This window comes from Staurois parvus, unplaced genomic scaffold, assembly GCF_062004578.1.
Source record: "Staurois parvus isolate SC_StPar_1 unplaced genomic scaffold, SC_StPar_1.0 ptg000543l, whole genome shotgun sequence".
Classification (NCBI taxonomy): domain Eukaryota; kingdom Metazoa; phylum Chordata; class Amphibia; order Anura; family Ranidae; genus Staurois; species Staurois parvus.
The window spans coordinates 1,229,027-1,255,466 of record NW_028318339.1 but is presented as its reverse complement, the minus strand read 5'-3'; the positions used below and the strand labels follow the sequence as shown (position 1 = coordinate 1,255,466).

Genomic DNA, 26,440 nt, shown 5'->3' with positions numbered 1-26,440 from the left:
CCAGTATATGACTTCCTGTGTCCTTCAGTGGAGAAGAAAAAAAAATTTACAGGCCTGAGCCAGCAAAAGTTTCTAATGGGCTAGGTCTTGAAAAGCTGTAGAGAGAGAGAATGCCACGACTGCCCTATCTTTCTATAACTACTAGTTGCTTGGCTGCCACTATAATCCAATGGCCTTTCTTGCCTCCTAAAATATAAATCATGGAACAAGTATGCAGATCAGGAATTCTGACCAAACTCAGAGCCACTGGCTTCCACAGCTGTTAATCAAATCCTAAGGGGAGGGCACGAGGGTAGGGACAAGCCACACTGTGTCTATGGGCGCACACAGCCTGGCTCAGAAGTGAGCCTGCAGGTATGCCACCATAGGAAGCAGCTTCCTATGGTGGCTCACAGGGGAGGAGCTAAGTGTATCCTTTACAACCACTTTAAAGTCAATAGATAAGGCAGCCCCAATATTTCTCTCAATACAGTTATTTTTTAAACTTGCTGCTTACACCACAGAAGCCGATTAAGGTTTACTGCAACTCTGACAAATCTCTTTCAACAAGTTCTCACACCTAAAGGAATGCTTTTCCTGCAATATTTCAAACACGTCTGGGATTAAGGGCATTTTTTCACTCTCACTGCTGTATCCTATTTTCAGAATGTACAGAATCAAAGTATGTAGGAATGAAAAAAAAGTGAATTTATAGCTATAAATAGACTCAATAAACTAACAAAGCATCAGAGGCATACTTTTTAGTAAACATTATATATTTCATGTGTTAACAGTCTGTGGGGGAGATTTACATATCACACAACACTTCTTTCATGCTATTCCTCTCTTATGTTCTTTAGTGATTAGGAAAAATATACAGCTACATTTGTACCTCAGATGCATATCATTTACATAAACAACTGCATATAATTAAGCAGGTTGAATGTATTTTGTGTTGGCATTCCATATGCAAACCACTGTAAATCTCAGAGGTGGCTCTTCTGTTATCGCTACAATACTCACTTTAATAAAAAAACGATTTATTTATGTACTGTATATACACAGGGAGGTCTGCCAGTCTACTCTGCAGCTCTACGCTGTTTGCAGACGCTGAGTATTACGTATATTGCACAGCTATTTTGTTTTCTGCTTTTTTGAAGCCTGGAATTGCTGGGTTTTGCTCTTGACAGACTTCAACAGTAAAGCGAGAGATGGGTCTGTTTTCACAGCAGATGTTCCTGTTTTCTGCAAAGTTTCCAGTCCTGTCCAGTGTGTCTTTACTGTCTCCATGTGGTCTTTTTGCTCTTGCTCTCTTCTTCTAGCTTTTTCTTCTAAGACTCTTTCTATTGCCTTCGTCTTCTTGAAGTTGGGATCTGAAGGATCCAAGTTGTATAGGTGAGATGTGTACATGGCTTGGAATCTTGAATCTTCAACATTAATCTGAAGAAAGAAAATACAAACATTCTCAAATAACTCTGCAAAGGGTAATGCAGTTTCACAAGGTATAAAAAATCATTTTCAGTAAGGAGACAGCAAGCGCTACAGGGAAATTCAAGACTTTTTCACTAAATATTTCCACAGGAATTTCTGGGTATTAAGAAAATACATCTACTGTATATACTGCTGAAATGAGTTCAGTGTTGGCCAAAAAGCCTCAGCACAGTTGTACGTGTCTAGAGAGTATCCCAGAGAGCAGACCGAATAAATATCCAGTCCTCTAGACCCACTCATTTTAAAATGTTTATATGCTCTGAGGTCTCCAAGCTTTTTTAACATGATAGTAAGCGCTCCATCTCTTTCCATCAGGTTTGACTTGACATTGTTATCTCCCTTGTCTGTTTATAGCAGACTAAGTGTGAAATACATTTTTGCATTCAGAACAGATGTCCACACTGTGTAAGTGTTCCACATACTCATGACAGGAGCAAGGCAAAACCCCAGACAGCTATATTTAACCAAAAGCCATGAGATGACAGTATTCAGGCAGATCAGTCTTATATCAGCCCTCTGTTGGAGAAATAGCAGACTGAGCATGACTCAAACTTCAAACTCTAGACTACCAAACAGTGATAACAAGGTAAGTCCCACCTTCAAAAAACAACTTTGTAGTGCTAGCCCCCATATTGATTTCCTGACAAGCTCCTTTTGAAAGCTTTTGTGGGCTACTTTTAAATACACATCACTGCATGTGCAAAAACAGCAGTAAATGTGCAGTTTCTGGTGTGAATGGGCCATAAGATTTCTCTAATTAAAATGGCACTTTAGTCAGAAAATTAAGTCCTGCTAGATCACTTCAGGCTGGCCCCTTTTGTGGGTATAGCTATGGAAGGCCTCATGTACACTGCTGCTCCTAAACATGAGTTTAGGAGCTTTTGGCGTTTTTTTGCCAAAGCTCCTGAACTCAACTCAATAAAAGCCTATGTGTCCATGTACGCATAGGCTTTTGCTAGAGTTTAGGAGCAGCAGAGTTTAGGGGCAGTTAAACGTTCCTCTTCTGAATGCAGAATAATCGCAAAAACGTGTGTAAACGCATTTCTGACACGTTTAGCATTTTTCTGCTGCCAGGAGAGTTTAACGACTAGGTGAGTTCATGCGTACATGAGGCCTAAAACATTAAAAATAAGTGCCTATATTGGTCAAAATCCAGTAATACACTGTCTCACCCTGCTCTACACATGCTCAGTTGCTCTCTATTTTTTATGCATTGTGCCTAATTTCTAGAGGCTGATCTGCTGACAGCCAAAAGATTTAGGCCTCAAGTACACTGCAGCTGCTAAACTGATGTTTAGGAGCAATTGCACGTTTTCTTCTGAAGCCCCTGAACTCTCCTCTGTTGTCCATGTACACAGTCGTTTAGAGGTGTTTATAGGCAACTGAGTTTAGTGTCATTTCACTGAAAGTACAAAAACTGTATTCTGGACAAGAGTTTACCAGCATCTAAAACACCAAAAACACAAAAATGCTAGGCACGTTTAGCACCTTAGCTTTTATTCATTTCAGTGTCCAGAATAAATTAAAATTGTGGCCAATTAAATAAAACCCCAAAACACCAAATGCTGCTAAACTCACCTAAACTGGTTTGAAAAAAATGTATCTTAAGAGAGTTTTTAATGCTGATTTTCTCTTGTCAGGAGGCCTTACTGCTGATCAGGTGCTCTGGGCTTCAGCAAAATGGCAGCCTCCAGCAAGAAAAAACAGGAACAATGCTGGAAGCAATTTAGAGCACACACTAATTTTGGTAGCACAATTATTAATGTTGAATGTATTTTTCTTGCTAAAGAACATTATTTTTTATTAAGTTGTTATGGGTAAAGTTTCACTTTATTAACTGATAATGAAGAAATAAATCCGTAACAATATGCTAGGTAAAATTATGCGGTGTCTCAAAATCCTTGCCTGTATTTGGATCATCAAGAACAAAAGTTAACCTGACCAATTCTAGACAAAAACTATGCTATAAAATGGACCTGGGTTCTACACTTGCCCACTGGAGCATAAAGGAATTATTTGCATGGATCTGCTCACAATCCTTCACATAAGGAAAAAATAATTCTCATCATAAAACAACATTCAAAGACATTCATTTTTAAGAATGCAATGCTATACTTTGCCTCACTTCACCATACTCAGATCATACTTTCATTTATGTGTCCTCTAAAAGGTGGCTTTTTTTTTCCTTCATCTGATTGACGTTTGATTGAGAGGAGTCCCCTAGTTGTGAATAGCATGATGCTGACATTGTTTAACAACATCTTAAAAACAAATAACTCGGTGGAATCTACTGGCTCAGGATCACACAGATTTTATTTTGAGAATAACTGGTTAGAGACCGGAGAACTCTATTACTGGATAGGAGCAGACACAAACTGTGTTGGCACAATGTTTTATAGCACACACAAGCGCCATCAACATTGTAAACCTCCCATAAATACATCTTTTAGGAACTGAACATAGTGATCTCATATTATAATCAAAGACATATCAACTGAGTTCCATGTCCTGAGTAAAATGCCTGCAGCCTTACTATGGTCATGGAACACTCAAGTGTTCCCTTAGTTAGGGTTATCTGAGATCTAGTCTTTTGTCCCCAGCTGATATTTCTTATTTTATCAAATAAATGGTCAGTTTGTGCCTAAACAGTCCATCCAACTGTGAGATATCAATGTAAATCCCAGCTCTGTCAAACTGCTGCAGAAACTAGCACTGTTCCTACTGGGTATGTCATGCATTTAGCAATATGAAAGCAAAGGAAAGGGTACTATGTGGTGCTGTTCTTTTGTTCTGCATGGGTAAAGCACAGGTTTGCGTTACGGTTTTGTACCCTTACTTTAAAGTGTTACTAAACTCAGCACCCTGGATTCACTATATCTGGTCTCCCACAGTACATAGAACATGGAAATGCAATTATTTTAGTAAATATAAACTGCTAAATACATTTATCAGCAGCAGTTAGAAGTCTGCTTCTATCAGTGTCCAGCAGAGCACTGGTTAAAGCTTGTAGGAGGAGTTTTCATTCTCCCCTGTTTGTTCTATGACGCTGCATAACCCCTGACCTTCTGTCTGGACAGCACTGATTGGCTCTGTGCTGGTCACATGCATTCTCCCAAGAAAAAAAAAAAAAAAAAAAGCTCTCTTACAATACACATCAAACTGAGCATGTGCAGCTTGCCCCCAAGGTTCTGTTCTATCAGCTGATGGACAGGAGACAGTAGAAGACGGAGAGGATCAGAGAAGACAGAATCAAACAGCTTTTTTTACACAATGCGTAGGATTTTTACACAATGCCTTATTTTCAACAGAGAGTATAACAAGCATGCTTTACTGCATATGCAGACCGATTTTACTGTTGTGGGTTTAATAACACTTTAACGTTGACATATAAACATGTAACAAAGTCAGTAAAACTGTAGTATATAAAAAACATAATTTTACTAGGACTAGCACTTGAGCAGAAAATAAATGGAGGCCATCTTGGCAAGAAAAGAACTGATACAATCTTAGAAGAAAAGAAATAGAAACATAATTATTACTTATTGTTCTTCAGGAATAATGACAATGAGGTCTCTAAGTGGTATTTTGTGGGCAGAGGGGAACAGACCTAAACTAGACAATAGCTGGGTTGTATTAGATCTTTTGAGGAACACTATCATAAAACTTGGGTTGGAAGGATCGTCCCCAAACACCAACACTGGAGACATGGATTCATTTAACATTTTGTGTTTTTGGTTTTAAGGTAAAGGTACAAAAACAGCAGAAACTAAAATAATAATATCACCTTAACAGTAAAGCTTTTAATGTTCATAAATATATAGTTGCACATCTAGAAAACTTTGCATTATAATACAGAAGATTTGTACCCCATTTAAAGCGGAACTTCACTCTCTCCATCAACATTGACTATTTTTAATCCTTATGCTGCTACCATTAGTAAATACATAGGAAAGTTTATTATATTGACTTATTTTAAACTTTTTTTTTTTTCTTCAATTACTTTCTGGTTTCCATGCCTAGGCAAATGATGTCATACATCCCAGGAGTTTTCAGGAGGGATGGAGGGGTTTCTCAGCTAAGCACACCCTCCTACCTGCATGTCTGAGCTAAGTACAGATGGATTCCAGGAAGTAATTGCTACATGAATCATCTGCCCTTATTGACGATGGCCACGGCCAGAAATGCCAGGGGAGTGTTTTTCAAAGTGATTTTTCAGCAAAACAAAAGCATGCAGACATGAATGGATGAGTGAGTCAGATACAGTGTAGTTCTGTTTGAATTCTGATCCCTCTGTGCAGTTTTCTTTCCTCTCAGAGCCTCTGTATAGTTCTAATCTGACCCATTCAGAATTGGTTCTTCTAGGACAGCAAGAAATTTGTATAGATAAGATGCAATACCAGATATTGCCAGACGGTTGCCAGTGTAATTTATGCCTTACTACACCCACTGGTAACCAGCAAAAGGGATTTAAAATTTAATTGTTAAAAAAAACAGAACTTAAAGACGCATTCACCATTTTTTCTTTCTTAAAAAGAGATATTGTTTCAAATAACGTATTGTAGTTACTATTACCCATTACAATTTATTTCAATCTTCACTCTCTGCAGAGCTAGAATCATTAAAATAATCAGCACTCAACACATTCAGGTGTGTCTGGAGCCCATATATCCCCACTGCCAACTGTTGCTCTCCCTCTGCCACTACTTAACATAGATCCAAGGGGTTACATATAAAAAGAGAATGATGACAATCAATTGAAAAGTTCACAGACTCTGGTTAGGCAGCTCAAGTGCAAAGGAGCCTATCCTCCAATGGGCCACCCAGGAACATTAATCAAAGCTTAACCACTTCCAGTCCGGACACTTTTATCCCCTTCCTGACCATGGCAATTTTCAGCTTTCAGCACTATCACACTTTGAATAACCAATTGCGCGGTCATGCAACACTGTACCCATATGACATTTTTACCATTTTTCTGAGACAGATAAAACTTTAGTTTGGTGGTATTTATTCCCCGCTGGGATTTTTATTTTTTTTTGCTATGTAAATGAAAATGTCCAAAAATTTGGAAAAAAATGCAAATAAATAATATTTCATCATAAATCTTGGCCAAAATTTATTCCGTTATCTTTTTAGTGAAAAAAAAATTAAGCCAAATTAGTTTATAACCAAAAATTATAATTTTTAAACATTTTTTTTACTTTTTTTTTTTAATATTTATTTTATTTTTTATTTTTTTTTACATACTGTCACCCTAGCAGTACAGTGTCACCATGGTGACAGTACTACTTTTGGGGGGTGATGAAGATTTTTTTTTTTTTTTTACACCGATTGCTTTTACACCCATATAGCATGTAAAAGCAATCATTTCTCTTTCTCTCTGTCTGCATTCTTGCAGCCATTGAGAACTGAGTGAGCTGTGATTGGTCACAGCTTGTCACATGGTACAAGGCTGTTGTGAATATCCTTGTACCATGGGACCTCTGTGATCATTCACAGATTTCACATGTAGTAAGCAATGATGTCAGAAGTGACATCTTCCTTACTACTTTGCATGTGATCACTGATTGGCCAATCAGTGATCACATGATCGGGACCTCGTATAGAGGTCCCGTCCGACGATCGGTGTTTCACTGTGTCCGGAGGACACAGCGGGCACCGGATCGCGGTGCTGCGCACTCCCAGGGAGCGCGCACAAGCAGGGTGCGGGGAGGCCGTTTATAAACTGCCACCTGACCCTGCAGTGCCACCGTCCGGCCATTTATATACAACAGCCAGTTGGGAAGTGGTTAAACCAAAAGAAGGAGTGTCAGACCAAATTCATAAAGGAGTCCCAAACAACAATAACAATTCTCAACACGTGCTTTGGGGGAAATCCCTCCTTATAAGGGCTCAGGCTTATTGATCTTTACAAATGTTTTGAATGTTCTCAGGGAAGCAGAGGCCAGTCAAACTGCTTTTTTTACTGGAATAACTCTGCCCCATCTAATTCCTTTGAAATTAAGAAAATTAAGATATCTCTGGCATCTGCATCCCTGTGTCCACCCAAACATTTCAACCCCCATTGGATGTCTTTTGAATCATAAAAGCTGCGTTGAACTCCTTTCTGAATCTTGTCTGGTGCTTCCTCCTTTGGTTTAAAGGATAAGTTCACCTTTGGTAACATGTAACATATTACCAAGGGGCCCCTGCCCACACTGCCCCGATGCCTTATTGCGGCAGTAGGCAGTGGGTCCTCTCCCAGCACACACTATCACAATTCAAAAACAGAGCGGCAGTGCAAGACTCCGCCCACATGGCTGCTTCATTCATTCACAGTTTCCAGTGAATGAATGAACTACAACTATCATCTTCCACTGCGGCATACGGCTTGTAGTTCTCAATGAATTCCATGGGTTCTGGTGAGCGCTCTCACAGTTTCTTGATTCTTCCTGGACTTCAGCAACTGTCTGCCCATAAGGGAGGTACGGGCAGACAGATGACTGAGAATCTGCAGGATCCTAGCATTACACCCGCGATCTGCTGATTACGGGTGCAATGCTTTACAGGCTGCAAAGTAAAATAAATAAATAAATACAAATTTCTTTACCTGAAAATAGATTTTCATTTTTTTTTCTATTCTTTACAAAATGTGAACTTAGCCTTTAAGCTGTGAATAGCTTAATATAGCTGCTGGGTAGAAAAGCTACACCAGGTAAGTGGGAGAGTCAGCAATCCGACACACACGAAAGAATTGAATGCTGAAGATTCTAATGACGGCTCTAACTGTACTAGAGCGTAGGCTGGAATCAACAGTGTTTTTACAAGGACAGTGTCTATTTAAGCTTTGCAGTAATCTGGGCTAATGTGCAGCACATGAGGCTGAAAATAGAACTCTGTGAATCTGAAGCAGCGTTGTGTTTACTCATAATGTTTTTCATAATTGTTCCGGAGACAAATTCGCCTGTGAACGCTTTCCAAAAAAAAATGACTACACGACATGCATGTTCTCTGCCATTTAACACCTACTGACGCACCTTTTGACTTAAAGTTGTTTACCACATAGCTCTAGAAAACTGGATTGTTTCTACATACTTACCTGTAAAATCCATTTCTTGGGAGTACATCACAGGACACAGAGCAGGTTATTCATGACTATGTGGGTTATATGCCACCTATAGGTGAATGGACACTGGCTGACCAATCAGAGAGGCGGTCCTCCCCTATATAACCCCTCCTACACAGGAAGTACTTCAGTTTTTGTATCAAGCAATGAAATTCCAGAAAGCGGGGTTGGACTTCCATGTCCCATGATGTACTCCAAGAAATGGATTCTACAGGTAAGTATGTAGAAAAAAATCCAGTTTTCTTTATCGTACATCATGGAACACAGAGCAGGGATTATTTATAATGGCACCTAAAACATGGTGCAGTTTTGACGTGATTGTTGTGCAGCAAATTGCATCATGACTATGTGAGATGCCCTAAAGTAATAAAGAAATTTGAGGGGAGGGTGACACCATGATAGCCACTGTGAATAATCCCTCAGTACCTACTCAGCTGTCCATAAAACACTGCAGCCAAAGGCAGACTCTTCCACGGCTCTGACAACCAATGGTAAAACATTGTGAATGTGTGAACCGAAGACCATGTAGCAGCCTTGCAAACCTGAGCCACTGACAACTGATGGTGGATTACCCAAGATGCCCCCACACTTCTATTAGAGTGTGCCTTCACCCAAAAGAGAGGGACCTTACCTTTCAAACCATAGGCTTGAATGATCAATTGGCGGATCCAATGTAAAATAGTTGTCTTGGATGCCGCCTATCCCTTCCTAGGCCCCTCTGGCAGCATGAACAGAGCATATGACCTCCTGACCTGTGCTGTCACCTTCAAGAAGACCCTTACAGCGCGTACCACATCCAAGGTATGCAGAGATCTTTCTCTTGCTGACTGAGGCCTAGGAAAGAATGAAGGCAGAATAATGTCCTGATTGAGATGAAAATTAGAAACCACCTTTGGTAAAAAAGTCCTTATCTTGATGCAAAACCAGAAATGGTTCTCTGCAGGAAAGAGCTGCCAGCTCCGACACCCTTGTCGCAGATGTGATTGCCACTAGAAACAAAACCTATCCTTTAGATTGTGGGTTTCAATAGCCATGCTGTCAAATTTAGCGACTGTAAAGCTGGGTGCAATATAGGATCATGAGACAGCAAGTATGGTCGACACGGCAGGGACCATGGCCCGTCTACTGCCATCTTCACTATGTCCACGTACCAGGCCCTCCTAGGCTAGGCACAGCAATCAGTATCACTGGAATAGACTCCTCCCGAATCCTGCGTAAGAGATGTGGCAGCAGCTGAATCGGAGGAAAAGCATAATCAGTGAAAACTGGTTCCATGGAATCACTAAGGCATCTATCCCTGCAGCACGAGGGTCCCTTACCCTGGACACAAGAAGACCGACCTTGTTGTTGAACATGGATGCCAATAGATCTACAACCAGGAAACCCCATTGCTGGTAGATTCCCCTGAAAACCTATGGATGCAAAGCCCATTCCCCTGGAATCAAACAACTGAGATAATCCGCCTGCCAATTTTAAACCCCTGGAATGAACACCGCTGACAAACTTGGAACCTATCACTCTGCGCAGGTCGGAATGTAATTTACCTCCTCCTAAGCCCCTTGACTCCTGGTACTACAGTGGTGGTGGATGTATACCACTGCTGTGGCACTGTTGGACAGAATCCTTACAGGCCAACCCTGAAGCCCGAATGTCCTATACCTCAGAGCCAGCCTCACTGCTTGAAATTCCAGGACACTGATGGGTAGAACCCTTTCCTGCGGAAGCCACATTCCCTGAACTGTGGCTTCCTCCAGCACAGCCTCCAACCTGAGAGGCTGGCATCAGTGTTTACCAATTTCCACACCACTGGCTGAAAAAGGATCTTGCTCTCTCCAAATTGTCATCAACCACCAATTCAGGCTTCACAGCCTTCGGGAAACAGAGACATACAGTAATCCATGGGCGGAACCTTCTTGTTCCAAACAGTCGGAATGTTCCTTTGCAGTGGTCTGGAGTGGAATTGGGCATAGAGAATAGCCTAGAACGAGGACACCATTTTCTCCAGCAACCTCATATAGGCAAACTGATACCTCTTGGTATTTTAAACCGCAAACTTCATTCCTTAGGACGCAACGTTTCCCTGGAGGAAGAAATACCTTTGCCTGAACCATGTTTAGGATCACCCCCAAATACTCCAGGCTGTGTACTAGCTCCAGGGCTGAGTTCTTGAAGTTGAACACGCAGCCCAGCTGTCCCAGGATCTACATCGTAAGGATCACATGCTGCTTCAGACCTGGAACCAACCGACCTCTGAGCAACAGATCGTCTAGATAACCTATGACCGATACACCACGAGTTCTGAGTAGCCTCAACACCAGAGCAAGAATTTTTGTGAAAACTCAGAGCCGTGGCCAGCCCAAACAGTAGTGCTATGAACTGGAAATGCTGAGCCCCTACTAAAAACCGCAGACATGTTTGGTGAGGAATGAATATCAGCACATGTAGGTATTCGTCCTTGATGTCTATGGACGCTAAAAAAAATCTCCTTCCTGTAAAGAGGCCACTACTGACTGAACAAATGCCATATGAAAAGGCCAGACATTTAGAAACTGATTCAGACCCTTGAGGTCCAAAATGGGCCTTACATCCCCATTTGGCTTTGGGACCGAACAGGTCTGAATAAAACCCCTGAAACCTGAGACATTAGGCTATTGAGTGCCTGTAACAAAGCTCTTCTCTGGATTCATTGGTACATATGATTTTAGAAACCAGGGATGGGGGGGGGGGGGGGGAGACCCGAAATTCTAGTCTGTACCCCAGAGAAATCATGGAAATTACCCACTTGGTTTGGATTAGAGCCCTACAGGCAGCAACAAAATTCTAAAGCCTTCCCCAAACCCAAACAAGTGGGGGCGCCCTTCATAAGGAGGCGAACTTTGCATCTGCCTTGGATGACTTATGCACTCAGGGCATTCTCGGGTTCTGATTCTGAGTTCTACCCCTTAAGGCTGGGACCTGTATGCGGTGAAACAACTACCTGTTAAATGAGGGGCCAGCAACCGAAGCCCCTGACCCCTTAAAATATGGGTGTTTGGATTTCCTTTTAAAGGGTAGAAGAGAACGCTTTCCCCCTGAAATCTTTTGGATATACTTGTCCAAATCTTCCCCAAACAGCTGCTCTCCATGAAAGGGAAAACCTGCCAATAATTTTTTGCATAACCGTTCTGCCGACCAACTCTTTAGCCACAAAACCCTGCGCATGTGCATTGATAAGAGGGCCAAGCAAGAAATTTTCTGAATTGAATCCTTTGAGCATCAACTGCAAAACATAAACAACATGGTACATCCTCCAAATCCTTGGCCGAGTATTCCCCCTACAACGATGGTCTTCCAAGCATTTGGCATTTGCCAGAGTCTTTCTGACCTGGTCAACCAATAGCTGCCACTGCTGGCTGTGTGGCAGAACCTGCCAGGGAGAAGGAGGCCTTAAGGAGAGACTCCAGTTTCTTATCCGCTGGATCCTTGAAGACCTGGACATTATCCACAGGACATGTTAAAGACATAAAACAGCTGCGTCCACTACAGGCATACCCCATTTTTTAACAAACTTCTCCCCTATGGGGTACAAAAAAGAAAACCTCTTTGGTGGAATAAAAACCCTGTCTGGGTGATCCCAGTCAGCATACATAATTTGCTCCAGAAGAGGATGCACTGGAAAGGCCTGAGTACTCTGTGGAGGCTTCAAAGAGCCCAGAGAATAATAAGTAACCTCAGAGGTTTCTATCGGAGGTAATCTGAATCCAGATCGTACCATATCAGTGAGGTCCTGAACTAATAACCTCTGAGACTGGGAGGCAGAGACTGCCTGCTTCTCCTCAGGCTGTGACCATTCAGACAGAGACTCTACTGCCTGACCTTCCTCCAGTTCTTCTTCATCCTCAAGTACCACCCATTCCTATTCCAGGATTGGTGGTTCTAGTGCCGGGGATCTCTCCCACTTCTTAGTCCCAAGAAACCAATGTAATCATCCCTGAGATCTTATCCTCCAAACCCGCTATGGCTGAAGCAAGATCATCCTTGGTTACATATGCTGAGGCAGATGCCCCAGTAGTAGCCACAATGCAAGATAAACGCAATGGCTCAGACTGCCCAGTCGCTTCTGGCCTCTCGGGAGAGGATACTACAGGGGACATTTGGCTAGGTTCCTCAGGACCTGGCAGCAGTACATTAGTGCCCTTCCTGCTGCGCCTCCCCACTCCGCATTCTGGAACACATTACTTCATTTAGCGTAGAAACCTGTGCACCTCCAATAGTAAACGCAGACCACAAGATACAGCTATGCAAGTAGAGTGTTGAATAAAACACTCACTGCAAATTTCTGACCTCTCGGGCCACCAAAGGCAGCTCCTGACTGACTGACCAATGCTCCTTTCCCCTCAGGGGAGTACTCACGTGCCCCACCGAATAGCCTGCTCTGTGTCCCAGTCCCAGGAATCTACCTGCAGCAACAGCAGCAGCCCACGTGTGTCCAGGTCCCTAAATGTATAAACATGGTCGATTTCCGCTTGCAGCCACTACTGCACATTTGATCCTTGTGCACGTCCACTGAAAGCGCGCGCACCTCGTTCGCGTGCCCATGGCCACAATCTTATATCCAAAAAATGCTCCCCCTAGTAGTCCAATCAGAACAACAGACAGGCAAAATGTTTTTATTTTTTTATTTTTGGGGGGGCCAAATGCTATGAGCACTCCCCCTGGTGGCAGATTGGTCAATTGCATCAAGAAACTCCCCTTTCCCTTCCAAAACCTGTGTTTTCTTTTTCTGAGAGAAAAAAAAAAGGGGTAACTTACCAGTCCCGCCACAGGTCCCTGACAACAGCCAAGCACCAACCTTCACCCCTCACTGCAGGCATTGGCATACAGACCTTCAAGGACTCGGTCCCCATAATGTGGGGCCACTGCCTCGGACCTGTATAGCACCCCACTGGAAAGCTCCTTGGTCAGATATATACTGCACAGGGTCCCATCTACGTGGGGTCCAGCGTCGTTGGGCTGCATTACAGGCAAAATCCCTAGGATTCTTCCCCTTATCCAGTGAAACTCGGGTACCATCCATTTTAGCTCTCAGCTTTCCGAATGGATCCGATTAAAGTCCATGATTCCCGCAGGAACCGTACTAGACTTTTGGCATATGCTCCAGGAGCAACACTTTCAATGACCATCCACCTTACAGACACTGGCGAAAAACTGAAGTACTTCCTGTGTAGGAGGGGTTATATAGGGGAGGACCTCCACTCTGATTGGTTGGCCAGTGTCCAATCAACTATAGGTGGCATATAACCCACATAGTCAAGAATAGCCTGCTCTGAGTCCCGTTATAAAGAAATAAACTTTTTGCAGAATACGATAAAATTGTAATCCTATACACTGTTGCCAGATGGATAGGATAATATACCTGGAAGTTGTCTTCCACTAATTCTTCCTTCTTCTTCAGCTTTTTCTTCTTGCTGCGGCTCAGATTCTGCTGCTCCACAATCTTATCATAGTTGAAATGCTTTCGGTCATCCTCCACATCGTCCATCATGAGTAACGCCATCTCTGCCTGCAAGGCACACAAAAATCATGCATCTCCATATCACAACTGCACTAGAAAGTATCACAAACTCTTTTTAAATGCAACTTGAGGTGTTATGTATACCAGTAGAATATGCACAGAATTAAATGTAGACAATCCAAATTTTCTTTCTGTATGAGAAACAGCCTATTCTTTAAAGGATAAGTTCACCTACTGGCCAAAAATAATAAATGCACATTTTTTGTGAGTAAAAAAAATTAGCATTTATTATATTTGTCCAAAGCAGCCTGGAAAGCATTGCACCAGTGATCAGTAGATTGCTGATGCCATGCAGGTCTCCTGCAGACCTGTCAGAATATCTGCTGGCTGCACGGGATGTAAGATCAAGCAGATATTCTGATAGGAAGCTTCAATGAACTACCACGGTATGTCACAGCGCCATGGTAGTTCCTTGAAAACTACACGCCGACAGCCGCTAAAGCTGCTGGGACTTGTAAGCCCTCATTCACAGAGCTCTGTGAATGAGTGAAGCGGCTGTGTGGGTGGAGCCTCGCGCGGCCACGCTGTTTTCAATTCTGACAGATAGTTTGGGTACCTTCTCCCTGTACTGTCAGAGGGAGGGAAGGGGAAGGGAAGAGAGAGGGAAGGGAGGGGAAGAGAGAGGGAAGGGAGGGGAAGGGAAGGGAGGGGAGGGGAAGGGAAGGGAGGGGAGGGGAAGGGAAGGGGGGGAGGGGAGGGGAAGGGAAGGGAGGGGAAGGGAGGGGAGGGGAAGGGAGGGGAAGGGAGGGGAGGGGAAGGGAAGGGAAGGGAGGGGAAGGGAGGGGGAGGGGAAGGAAAGGGAGGGGGAGGGGAAGGAAAGGGAGGGGGAGGGGAAGGAGAAGGAGGGGGAGGGGAAGGAGGGGAAGGAGAAGGAAGGGGAGGGGAAGGAAGGGAGGGGAGAGGGGAGGGAGAGGGGGAGGGAAGGGAGAGGGAGGGGAGGGAAAGGGAGAGGGAGGGGAGGGAAAGGGAGAGGGAGCGGAGGGGAGGGAAGGGAGAGACGGAGGGGAGGGAGAGGCGGAGGGGAGAGAGAGGGGGAGGGGAGGAAGAGGGAGGGAAGAGGGGGAGGGGAGGAAGAGGGAGGGAAGAGGGGGAGGGGAGGAAGAGGGAGGGAAGAGGGGGAGGAGGGAAGAGGGGGAGGGGGGAAGAGGGGGAGGGGGGAAGAGGGAGAGAGGGGGAGGGGAGGAAGAGAGAGGGGGAGGGGAGGAAGAGGGAGGGGGAGGGGAGGAAGAGGGAGGGGGAGGGGAGGAAGAGGGAGGGAGAGAGAGGGGAGGGAGGGGTTGGGTGCATCCATGTAGCTGTATGTAGAGGTGTTTTCAGCAGCTTTAACCCTTAGTAGGTATAGATCAAGCAGTACAAGATGCTGGAATGCTCTGGAGCAAATGGTACCACTTGAAACAACCATTCAAAAAGAAATGAACAAACCCTACCGTTCTGAAGAGCTTCTGTACAGCACAGTACTTTTTGAGGCTCACACTACTGACCTTGTTATGAAAACACTGGTTGCCTGGCTATCAAGCAACCAATGGTTTGGCTCTGGCTATATTATTTTCTGAATTATTTACTTAGAACTAGTTAGTAGATGAGTCACTCTGACTTTGCTAATTTTTTTAAATTAGAACCTGTCATGTATGAACATTCATAGGTATCTAAATCTCTCACCTTTAATTTTGTTATAACAGTGCACTCTTATCTCTTGGAGATTTGTGTGTGTAAGCTGTTTTTAACTGTATTATCTCCCTTTCAGAGCAGAAACATCACCTCAGTGTAATGAAAGCTGCCCTTTCTCCTGCCTAAGCTCAGGGTTGATAAATAATAGTTTGTCTGGACTGCTAGGAAAAGAAAGTTACCAAGACAACACCAGACTTTGGAGGGTCTGTTATCTAGACCAATCCCAGAAAGAACAAGATTCATTCTATTTAAAATGTCAGTTGGTGACTGGTTCTTTTTAAAGTGAAACTGCACCTAAAAACTGAACATTTGCGATGTTATATGGAAATTTTTAAATTATTATTATTATACAGGATTTATATAGCACCAACAGTTTGCTCAGCGCTTTACAATATAACGGGAGACAATACAGCAACAATACTGTTCAATACAAGAGGGATTTGAGGGCCCTGCTCCTTGGAGCTTAAAATCTATAAATAATATAATATGCCTAAGCAGTGCCCTGCAAAATGCACCTTTTGTTTAGATTTCCTCATGAAAAACAGCAGTGTTCTTCCCGGTATGTGAGGATACCTAGGCTCTCATATACCTACAGCCTAATAGCTGTATATGTGCAGTGTGATATCTAAGGTACTGCTGATTGCTAGTCTTAGAAGATTTTAAGTGAGATTTGGTGATGTCACTACTGTGTGTCTGTCAGGAAGCAGTCATCTTAGTATAGGCAGGGCTTTGCTTTCTCATGTTAACGCCTCCAGAAGGAACAACAGCGTTCTTCCTGGAGGCTCTTATGTGAGAAGTAAATCCCTGCCTATACCATGATGGCCACCTCCACACAGACACACAGTACTGAACAAGGCTCTGTAAGTATATCATGGGGAAGGATCAGCTGCAGAGAGACCACAGGTAACACTGATGGCTAGTCCTCTGCCTGTTGTTTTTTTGGCAGTGTCTGCAGAGTTCAGTCTCTATCAGTTAACCTCCTAGTATTATAATACTTAGAGTAATTCAAACTAATTTAATTCCCAAAGACTTATGGTGAACATACACCATCCTGAAACTTCAAGGTTTTACTATGTCTGGCAGGGTGTGTCTACATACTTCTACCCAAACTGACTTTGCAGTATAATATTATGTATGTATTTTCTGACCCTCTATGGATAATAAAAGTTTCTTTCACAGCTGGTCTGTACATATGTCCACAGCAAACATGTCCCTTTAACCAGGACAGGCAGAATGATCCACTAAGTTGTAATCCAATCACGTCTATTATACTTAATTCAGCACTTCACCACTTCCTCCAAGCCGGTAATTTAATTAGCATTCAGTGTAAACGCTTTCTGGCAAATTGCAAAACAAAAAAACGGAACTATTGCAGACACAAAAGGTGCCTAACAGAACAGAGCGAGTGAACATAGAAACCCTGTGTCACATGTTTATCCGGATGAAACAAACCATGAAATGTATCATTACACACTGTGGTGGTTTTGTGATCCGCCTGCCAGTCCACAGGCATTTCACTTAACAATCTAAGGAAAAATAACTTTCATTTTTCTTTCCAGCATTACAAAGCAGGGTTATTTTTTTCCCCTAACTAGCCATAAACTCCAACACACTTCACTATTTCCAATCTATGTTTCACAGCATTATACCCTAACAAAGATCGACACAATCAGAATAAAGGTAATTCTGTAACTGGTGAGGTTCTGACTGATAAAAAGTGGAGCAAAGAAAAAGGAAACTGTCACCTGCAACAGCAAATGTGCCTAGCCCACCAAGGATGAAATCTTATTGGTTCCTATATCCGGGGACTTTGTTCTAGTGGTCTTTGATTCAGATTTCATAAATCTTCCCCGTTGTTGCAAAATGGAGGGTACAAGGTACAAATCTCAATTATTTGTTAAATGATTTATTGAATAATTAGTGTCAGAAACCAGACTTTTGGAGTCTACAAATTTTTATGAATCTTTGCCCATTCAGGGTATATCCCTATCCCTCTGATGAAGCCATGTGACGATGGCGCAACACGTAAGGAGCGGAGCTGGTGACGTAAGCACACTGTACAGGACGTTGGGTGGAAGGAAGCCAGTTCAGGGAATATAGAGAATGTAACCTATCCTTTAGCTTCAGGGGACAGTGTGGATTTTTGAAACACAAAGTACAGTATCCATCCACACCAGGGAATAGTGCAAGCTCTTTCTCTGCAGTGCACCAGATTAGTGCACATTACCATGTGAGTGTTTTTATAAGTTGAATAAAACCTTTATGCGAGTACGGAAAACACTATGATGGTTTAATCTTTTATTTTGAGCATTCCTCTGAGCCCAGGTCATCCAGGACCCACCCACCCCATTGCTGGACAGTGAAAAAAGGTGGACAGTGATGAGCTCATCTCTATTTTACTCGGCTTTCTCCTCTGATCAACCGGCTCCTTGTTACTACATAAACCAACTGACTCTACTATCTCCTCTTACGTTTCAGCTCTTTACAGAAATTGCTAAATCAATTCAGGCACTTACACTTTTTGCATTTAGGAAATTTGAGGATATATTTATGAATTACAAAGTTACATTAATTTGTGTTGCTTATACTGTATCTGCCTAGAGTTCAGCTTTAAGGCCTTGTTCACACTATACATGCATAAAAACTGGTGGAAAGTGAGGCGCAGATTTCACTTGCAGTGACTTTAGTTTCACATCAGTTTTCATGCAAGCTTCAATCAGCTTTATATATGTTGCAGATTCCTGCACAGAAAAAAATCTGCACGTGATACTAGTGTTGTAGTGTGAACAGGGCACATAGAGAACAATTGATTTTGTTGCAGAACGCGTGTAGAAAAATTACGTCTGCACACTGGTGAGAACAAGCCCTTAGATTTAAAGTCATAGCAGACAAACTTAAAGATATTCTGGAAAACGTTTCAAGCCTATATAAATAAGCCTCATTGAGGAGAATAGCTCTGCAGATATGCCTAATGCTTAGTATGTGATATGCTAAGACAGAGGTGTAAAACAAAATATATTGTGATTAATATAGATGTATCTCGCCTTGACTATTGCAACTCCCTCCTCATTGGCCTACCTCATCGCAGGCTATCCCCTCTTCAGTCTATCATGAATGCTACTGCCAGACTCATCCCCCTTACTAACCATTCTGTATCTGTCACCCCTCTCTACCAATCCCTCCACTGACTTCCCATTGCCCAACAAATAAAATTCAAAACATTAACAACATATAAAGCCATTTATAACTCTGCCCCAAATTACATCACCAATCTTGTCTCTAAATATCACCCAAACCGTACTCTCCGCTCCTCGCAAGACCTCCTGCTCTCTAGCTCCCTTGTCTCCTCCTCCCATGCTCATCACCAGGACTTCTCCAGAGCTTCCCCCATCCTCTGGAACTCTCTACCCCAATTTATCAGACTATCGCCTACTCTGCTCACTTTTAGGCGATCTCTGAAAACCTATCTCTTCATGGAAGCCTTTCCTGCCCTCAGCTAACAATGGAATCTTCTTCTCTTCCTACCAGTCCATCCCCCACAGTTATTACCTTTTGTACCACTAGCACCTCCCTCCTAGATTGTAAGCTCCAAGGAGCAGGGCCCTCCTTTCCCTCTAGTATTGAACTGCATTGTTGCTGTATTGTCTCCTGTTATATTGTAAACCTGTATAATAATAATAATAATAATAATAATAATAATGTAAACCCTAAAAGTATGATATTTTGTTTTCCAAAGCACTGTGCAAACAGTTGCTATTATTTATTTATTTTTTTAAACTCTTTTCACCTTTTTTTTTTTATGTTTTTTTTTTTTTTTTGCTTCTCCGTGCTTCTGATTTTCTCCAGTCTTTTTCAACCACTTCCTGTTTACATGCACTTGCTCCAATGTTGACTGCACATTTTTGGTCTTGATAAGCCACCTGGTAGTATTGATGGTGGATCATGCATGCCAAGTATCCACACACAATTGACTGTAATCTACATGGGGGTAGGGGTGCATGGGATAGGGTGACAATGCAGGAGCACAGTCAGGAGACAGCTGTCACCCTATTACAGGAAGTGCCTGAAAAAACACCTTTTATGTAGGATCACCAGGTATTATTTTAATGAAAGCTGCAGATTTAAATTGTATGTTAACATGCTAAAGCAATTTCAAAAGTTTCAACAACTGGGTTTAGATCTACTTTTAAAGTAGAACTCCAACACTTTGTTTTTCAAATTTTTTAACCTAGGGATTAGAGCCTCCATCAGATTTCTATTACAGTGTCCCTGCTGAGGAGATTTCTGGGCATGCAACTGGGGCAATATTCTAATCAATAGAAACACATATATCAATAAAAACACTTTTTAGTAGATTTGGGTCTAGTCAGAAATTCTTCCTAATTTTTAAAAATGTCTAGGCTGTCACTGGAGAGATTTCCTTTACTTTCTGCCATTTTAAGAAGACGGGAAGTGAAGGGTACTCTACATAGTAGATATACAGTAAAAAAAACTTAACGCTAAACCATTATACCCACTTTCTGCCTTTCTTTTTCTTTCTCATCTTCAGAAGATGCCTGTTCATTCTTTCCAGCTGTAAATTTCTTCTTCATACCTATGATACAGTCCAAAATCAAATGTGTTGACATTTGTAGTTTTGTGCCATTTGTAACCCCTAAAACATCAGTTTATCAGTATAATTGGTTATGAAAGCTTTTAAAATATAAAACATACATTTCCATATAGGCACACGACTGACAAAGGAGGGGACACCGAATGAATATGTAGGAGGTTTATCACATAACTGGCTCTGGAGGGAGCCTTTGGTCACATAACTGGTATTAGAAGGAGCACTGAATGGATAGGTAGGCTTTTGGTCAAATGATTGGTATTGAAGAGAGTTGGGAGCAATGTTTTATCCATTAAAGCAGGGTTTTTCAACCAGAGTGCCGCAACAAAAATTACGCACTGCCCGGTACTGTCCGATCATTAAGGATTTCCACTGTTAATGTCTGTGTACAAAGAAGCAGGAGAGATCTCATCCAGCATCCTCCAGGCTTCTCTCCTCCTCTATGTATTACAACCTACTGACCACTTAAATCTGCCTTGCAAACTACATTTAAGGCTTTTTCACACCAGGTGAAGTGCGGTAATACATGTGAAAATTAGCATTTTCCTGCACCACACAAAAATACATTGCCTTTTGCAGTTATTCCTGAATGGCACCCCCATGCAACCACCAATTGCATGTATGTTTGTGCCCATTAAAATGCATGGCACCACAGTACCATGCATTCTGGTGTTGCTCAATTTAAAAGTCATGCCAGCACCATTTTGTGTGTTTCACAAGCATAGAGCAGCCTAATAAAAAATGTACCATGTGGCAGAACGCAAAAAAGTGCTAGCGCTCGGACGCCCCTCCTTATGTGAATGAGTCTTCATACTGTTGTGCCCCAGGATTGTGCGCAGTTCTAAAGTGTGCCTTGACTGAGAAAAGGTTGAAAAACACTGCAAGTATAATGAAAAGCAAAACATTTTTTATTTTGGATAGAGTAAAGGAGGATTGTAACCCTTTTCAGTGTTTTCGTATTGGAAAGATTTACTGTCACTTCCTGTCCCATAGCCAAAATAGGACAAGAGGAAAACCTGTGAAATGAGGAAATCGTTAGTTGTCACCAAAACTAGTATTCCCATTGTAAGGTTTTCCCTCTATTCCTGTTCGGGTGACAACCCAATTTTACATTCACTCGCAGTGGTAATTACCAGGACAAACAGAAAGGGTGAATTTCCGTAATGGAACACAGACAGCTGTAGCAGGTGTTCTACGCCCTCTCCACTCTATCCAAAACAAAGTTTTGCAAGTTATTTAAAAAATCCATCTTAGGAAGACTTAATATAGTGTTAGTTTAACATTTGAGTACAAGGCAGCTTTGAACAGAATCTGTTAATCTGCCCAGAGTGACAAGTTCTCTTGTGATAAAATCCTGTTTCCCACAGATATCTACATCTAACACATTGGAGCCCTTATCAGTTCTTTCGTTTGCCAAGCTCAAACACTGTCATGTGAGGAAAAGGAGAAAGAAGTAAACTCTGTATAGGGTCTGAAACCATAGAACACGTTAACCCGAGTTTAGAACTCCAAGGTTTGACTGAGAAACATGGGGAAGCCAATTATCAGTGGATATTATCCCTGAAGAGGAAAAGTAGCAGTCTCTTTTTAAAACAGTAATAAAGAGGCCACCCAAGGGGAAATCTTTTCCTTCTACAATAAACCATTAAAAGTGGTGGTTGTAAAGACTATTTTTTTTTTAAATAAAATAAAAAAAGATGCTATAATTACCTGCTCTGTACATTGGTATTGCACAGGGTGGTCCCTTACCTCCTCTTCTCCCCATCAGGCGCATTCTGCTCCTACTTACCTTTGTGTGTGCCCCCATAGCAAACCGTGTACTATGGGGTGCCATGTGCGAGTGTGCTCCCGAGCCAGGCTGTGTGCCTCAATAGAACCACACAGCATAGCTCAGTCTTGCCCCCTGCTCCCACCTCACAGGATTTGTCCGACAGCCGCAGGAACTAATGGCTCCCACTGCTGCCCAAGACTCCTGTGAGACCAGAAATTGAAGGGAATAGACCTGAAGCTGGGCACAGCACTTGGTCGCCAACAGGCTCAGGTAAGTGTTTGGGGGGGGGGGGGATAAGGGGAACATAAGTGGTTGTAAGGGCTTCAGGGTTTTTACCCCAATGCATTTGCTGCATTAAGGTAAAAAACCTTTTTTGTGCAGCCCCCTCTAAATACTTACCTGAGCCTGATCTTGATCCAGCACTGTCCATGAAAGCAGAAGCAGTGCTCTCTTTCACTCACCATTAGACTCAGTGAGAAAAGAGGGACCCTTTGGCTCCTGCTCCTGTCAATCAAATGCAATGACAAAGGAGCGGGTGGGGCTGAGCCACATTAGACACACACAACTCGGCATTGAGCCTGCACATGTGCCACCATAGGAAGCGGCTTGGTATGTTGGCACACAAACAGAAGGAGCCAAGAGCGACAGTGGGGGACCCCAGAAGAGGGATATCCTTGCATCTCTGTGCAAAACCATTGCATGGAGCAGTAAGTATAACATGTTTGTTAAAAAAAAAAAAAAAAGAAAAAAGGACCTATACAATCACTTGCAGGCAATAAGGTAAGAAACCTTTGGACTAAAAAAACACTTTAAATCCTCAGTAATTGCTGATTTTGTACTGAAAATGCTAGTTGTTTGTTTGCCTCTAACTTCTATACTTTCTAAAACCTAAATATAGAAACTAAGAAGGCAAAATTCCTAAACTCCACGTTTGGTCTGGCCAAGGACAGGTGGTATTGAAGACACGGGGTCGTCATGGCAGTCGGAATTTTTGAGTGAGGTGAACGATTGCAGCTTTTCTCAGTAGACATGTCCTTTAAGACAATACAGGCCTAACAGATTGTTCCAATGCTTCGATTACCTGGTTTCTTCAATTCCTCCGAAAAGTAAGGATCACTGAAATCAACATCAGATGGTATCTCATCTTCTTCATCTTTTTCTTCTATGCTCTCCTACAAAACACATGGTGGTAGACAAACCGCATTAACACAGATAAAGCTACAGTATGGCTTTATTAAAAGGTGCAGAATAAAACTACAGAACTATAACAGCAGTTCAAGCACTCATTAAAGCTTTTATATATAATGAAGGAATTTGGCCAAAGTAAAAGTTGTTGTAAAAGCTCAAGGTTTTTTACATTCATGCATTCTATGTATGGTGAAAAACCATCTGTGTGCAGCAGTGCCCCCAGCCCCCTCAACACTTAACTGAGCCTCATCGCGATCCAGCGATGTGAACCACAGCCTCGGCTATCCCGGGTCTCTGACTCCACATTGGCTGAGACAGCAAGTGGGAGCCATTGGCTCCTGCTGCTGTCAATCACAGCTAGTCGGCCAATGAGGAGAGAGGAGGGCAGGGCCAAGAATAAATAAATGCTGATCATTGTAAGCACCCCTGCCAGTGTTAAATGGTTTATCTCATCCCTGTAACTGCAAGAGAGCATGTTCTGTTTAAAAATAACAGATTTACTGGTTGGATCACAAATGTAATGCAAGGCTTCTGCAGACTGTCAGTGCTCAGTATGGTGTATATTGTCAGTGCTCAATATACACCATACATGATGTGATCAGCACAGGGCCAATCAGCAGTGTCCAGACAGATGTCAGAGGTCCTGCATCCTCCTAGAGGAGGAAGAAAACGCCTCCTACAAGCTTTAACATGTGCTTTGCTGGACACTGATAAAAGTCACAAGACTGCTCTAACTGCTGATGAGAAAAGGTAATTAGCAGTTTATATTTACTAAAATAATTGCCCTTCCATGTAGTGTGTACTGTGGGAGACCAGATATAGTGAATGCAGGGTCCTGGGTTTAGTAACACTTTAAATTACAGTTACTATTTAACACATTTTCTGTTTTTTTTTGGTAGTTGCAGCTCCTCAGCAAATACAGCTCCTTGCAGAGTTATTCTACTGATTTCACCCCCTGAATTTACTTGAATAAAACACGCCTGAATAAACAATTTGCTAATATTGTATATTGTAACACAAAGTATTTTTTCATAGCTGGCAGAAAAACACATCTAAAAAAATAAGTCAATTAAGGATATTTCCAAATAGATGCTGAAAATCTAATTCACACATTTATTCCTTTGGTAAAAAATAACGTTCTCTGGAATATTTATCATCCACAAGCTGTACATTTTTTTCTACACTGTCGGGTAAACAGCAGGCAAAACTACATAGTTTTAAGAAAGCCTTGAAGATGCCTGGTCTCTTGGTCTGCAACATTTTATAAATGTGCTCTTTTTTGCTCAACAAAAGATTTATTTTTCTATATAGGGACCTGTTACATCTTATCTGCTGTACCACCCGCATTGTAAGTTGAATAACTGAGCCATATGAAAATATTACACAGCAAAGACAGAAGTATGTGCAAGGTAAATGTGAGACTTGGTGGGGATTGATACCATAACTGCTATCATGTTTGATATTTCTGGGAAAAGTAAAATAAATGATGAGGTCATTGAAAGTAATTGTGCAGGTTTTGTTGCTCAGTGCGTTCTTCTGCCTGCGTCCGTGCGACGAGGTTGTGAGATCTTTCGATATGTTTGCAGGCACGAATGAGCTTTCTGAGGCCTCTCCAACATTCCAAAACACAACGAAAACAAAGATCAAAGCCCATGCACAGCTACAGCAGTAACAAGCTTATTTTTCTCTCTGTCACATATGTTTGTGATTGATGTGCAAGGCGAGCGCCAGGCCGACATTAAAACACGTGGCAGGCGGTAGAAATATACATAGCTTCAGCAATATGGGTTATATCTCGTGCTGGATGAGACTGGGACCTGGCAATTCATAGTAACCCTTCCCAAACAAGGCCAAGTGGAAAAAAAAAAAAACACATTCCCAATGGACAACTTCAGTTGCATCCCAGAAGTTAAATATTTGCTAGTGAAATTAAATATTGTGGCACAACACTGAGAACCGTCAAATTTCGTGGTGGGACTTTAATGCACCAAATACTGTGGGGGCTTCACTAGAAACTCTAGGGTGATGGACCCCTCCATTTTATCATAAAGAAGAGCTCAATCACATAGGGCATTACCATTTTTTTGGGAATTCCTCTTCTGGGATTTTAATGTCAGGTCAGTATTACCCCTGGTTCACATATGTGTAGCCGTGCGGGACGTGTTTTGCATGGGCACGAGAGCCCATTCATTTGAGTGCGGGCGGCATGCCATTTGAACTAGCTTAAGAAGGGGGGGTTGGGGGAAGGAGCATTTATAAGGCTAGTTAGGTTTATCCTGGAACTCTATTTAAATATTATCATGTTGTTTCTAGGACACTACAACTTTCTTGTCAACAGTGAAAGCTAAAGCCGGCCATACACGGGTCGAATTTCTGAAAGAATTTTCTTTCGAAAATATTTTTTAAGATTTTCATTCAAATTTCGCACCATTAGTGGGTCACAAAAACAGTCGATTTTTGTGTGACCATCAAATTTGAGTGATCGGGCATGTTGGAAATTTTTTGAAAAACTAATGAATTTAGAATCAATGATGGGAGAAACGTGCAAGAAATATAAAGCTGTGACCAGGAAAGAAAAGAAAATTCGTGGCCACAAAAATTTAATTCTGTAGCAACATGAAGAGAAATTGAAAACTTTGTTGGTTGATTTTCTAAATCAATGGTGGCACCATCGCATTACAAAATGCTCAAAATTTCTGATATTCTAAAGAAAATTAGTTCGGAATTCGAACCATGTATGGCCTACATAAGGCTTCAAATCCTAACCTGCTCATGGCTTCAGGATTTCATCCACAAGTTGATGTAGTGGTGAACCAGTCCACCCCATTCCCTTCTGTTTGTAATCTGGTGGATTTCTTTAGTCCACTTAGCATGCAGGAGCGTTATACCCAAACACAGCCTCCCTGAGGATAGGAGATTGCGGACTAATCTATCTTGAGGGGAGCATCACTCATTTTGATGGGGTTATCACCAGTTTGAAAACAGTGGCAGTACCTGAAGCAACCGTATCTTCTGACTATCAGATTTATTAAGGTTGCTTTTAGAGCTCACTGGAGGGGGGGGGGTTCAATAAAG

The 26,440-nt window shown here is 42.2% G+C and overlaps 1 protein-coding gene across 1 annotated transcript in view; it reads right to left on the bottom strand.

Moving 5' to 3' along the window:
* Positions 1-725: 725 nt before the first annotated feature.
* The window catches only part of ESF1 (ESF1 nucleolar pre-rRNA processing protein), a 78,581-nt gene continuing 52,866 nt past the window's right edge, over positions 726-26,440 (bottom strand). The window contains exons 11-14 of the mRNA XM_089690780.1: positions 23,259-23,349; positions 20,315-20,391; positions 13,971-14,117; positions 726-1,419 (exon numbers count right to left, since the gene is read on the bottom strand). Of these exons, the coding sequence (XP_089546906.1) occupies positions 1,114-1,419; positions 13,971-14,117; positions 20,315-20,391; positions 23,259-23,349 (621 nt within the window). The 3' untranslated portion in view covers positions 726-1,113. The remainder of the gene's footprint in view (positions 1,420-13,970; positions 14,118-20,314; positions 20,392-23,258; positions 23,350-26,440) is intronic.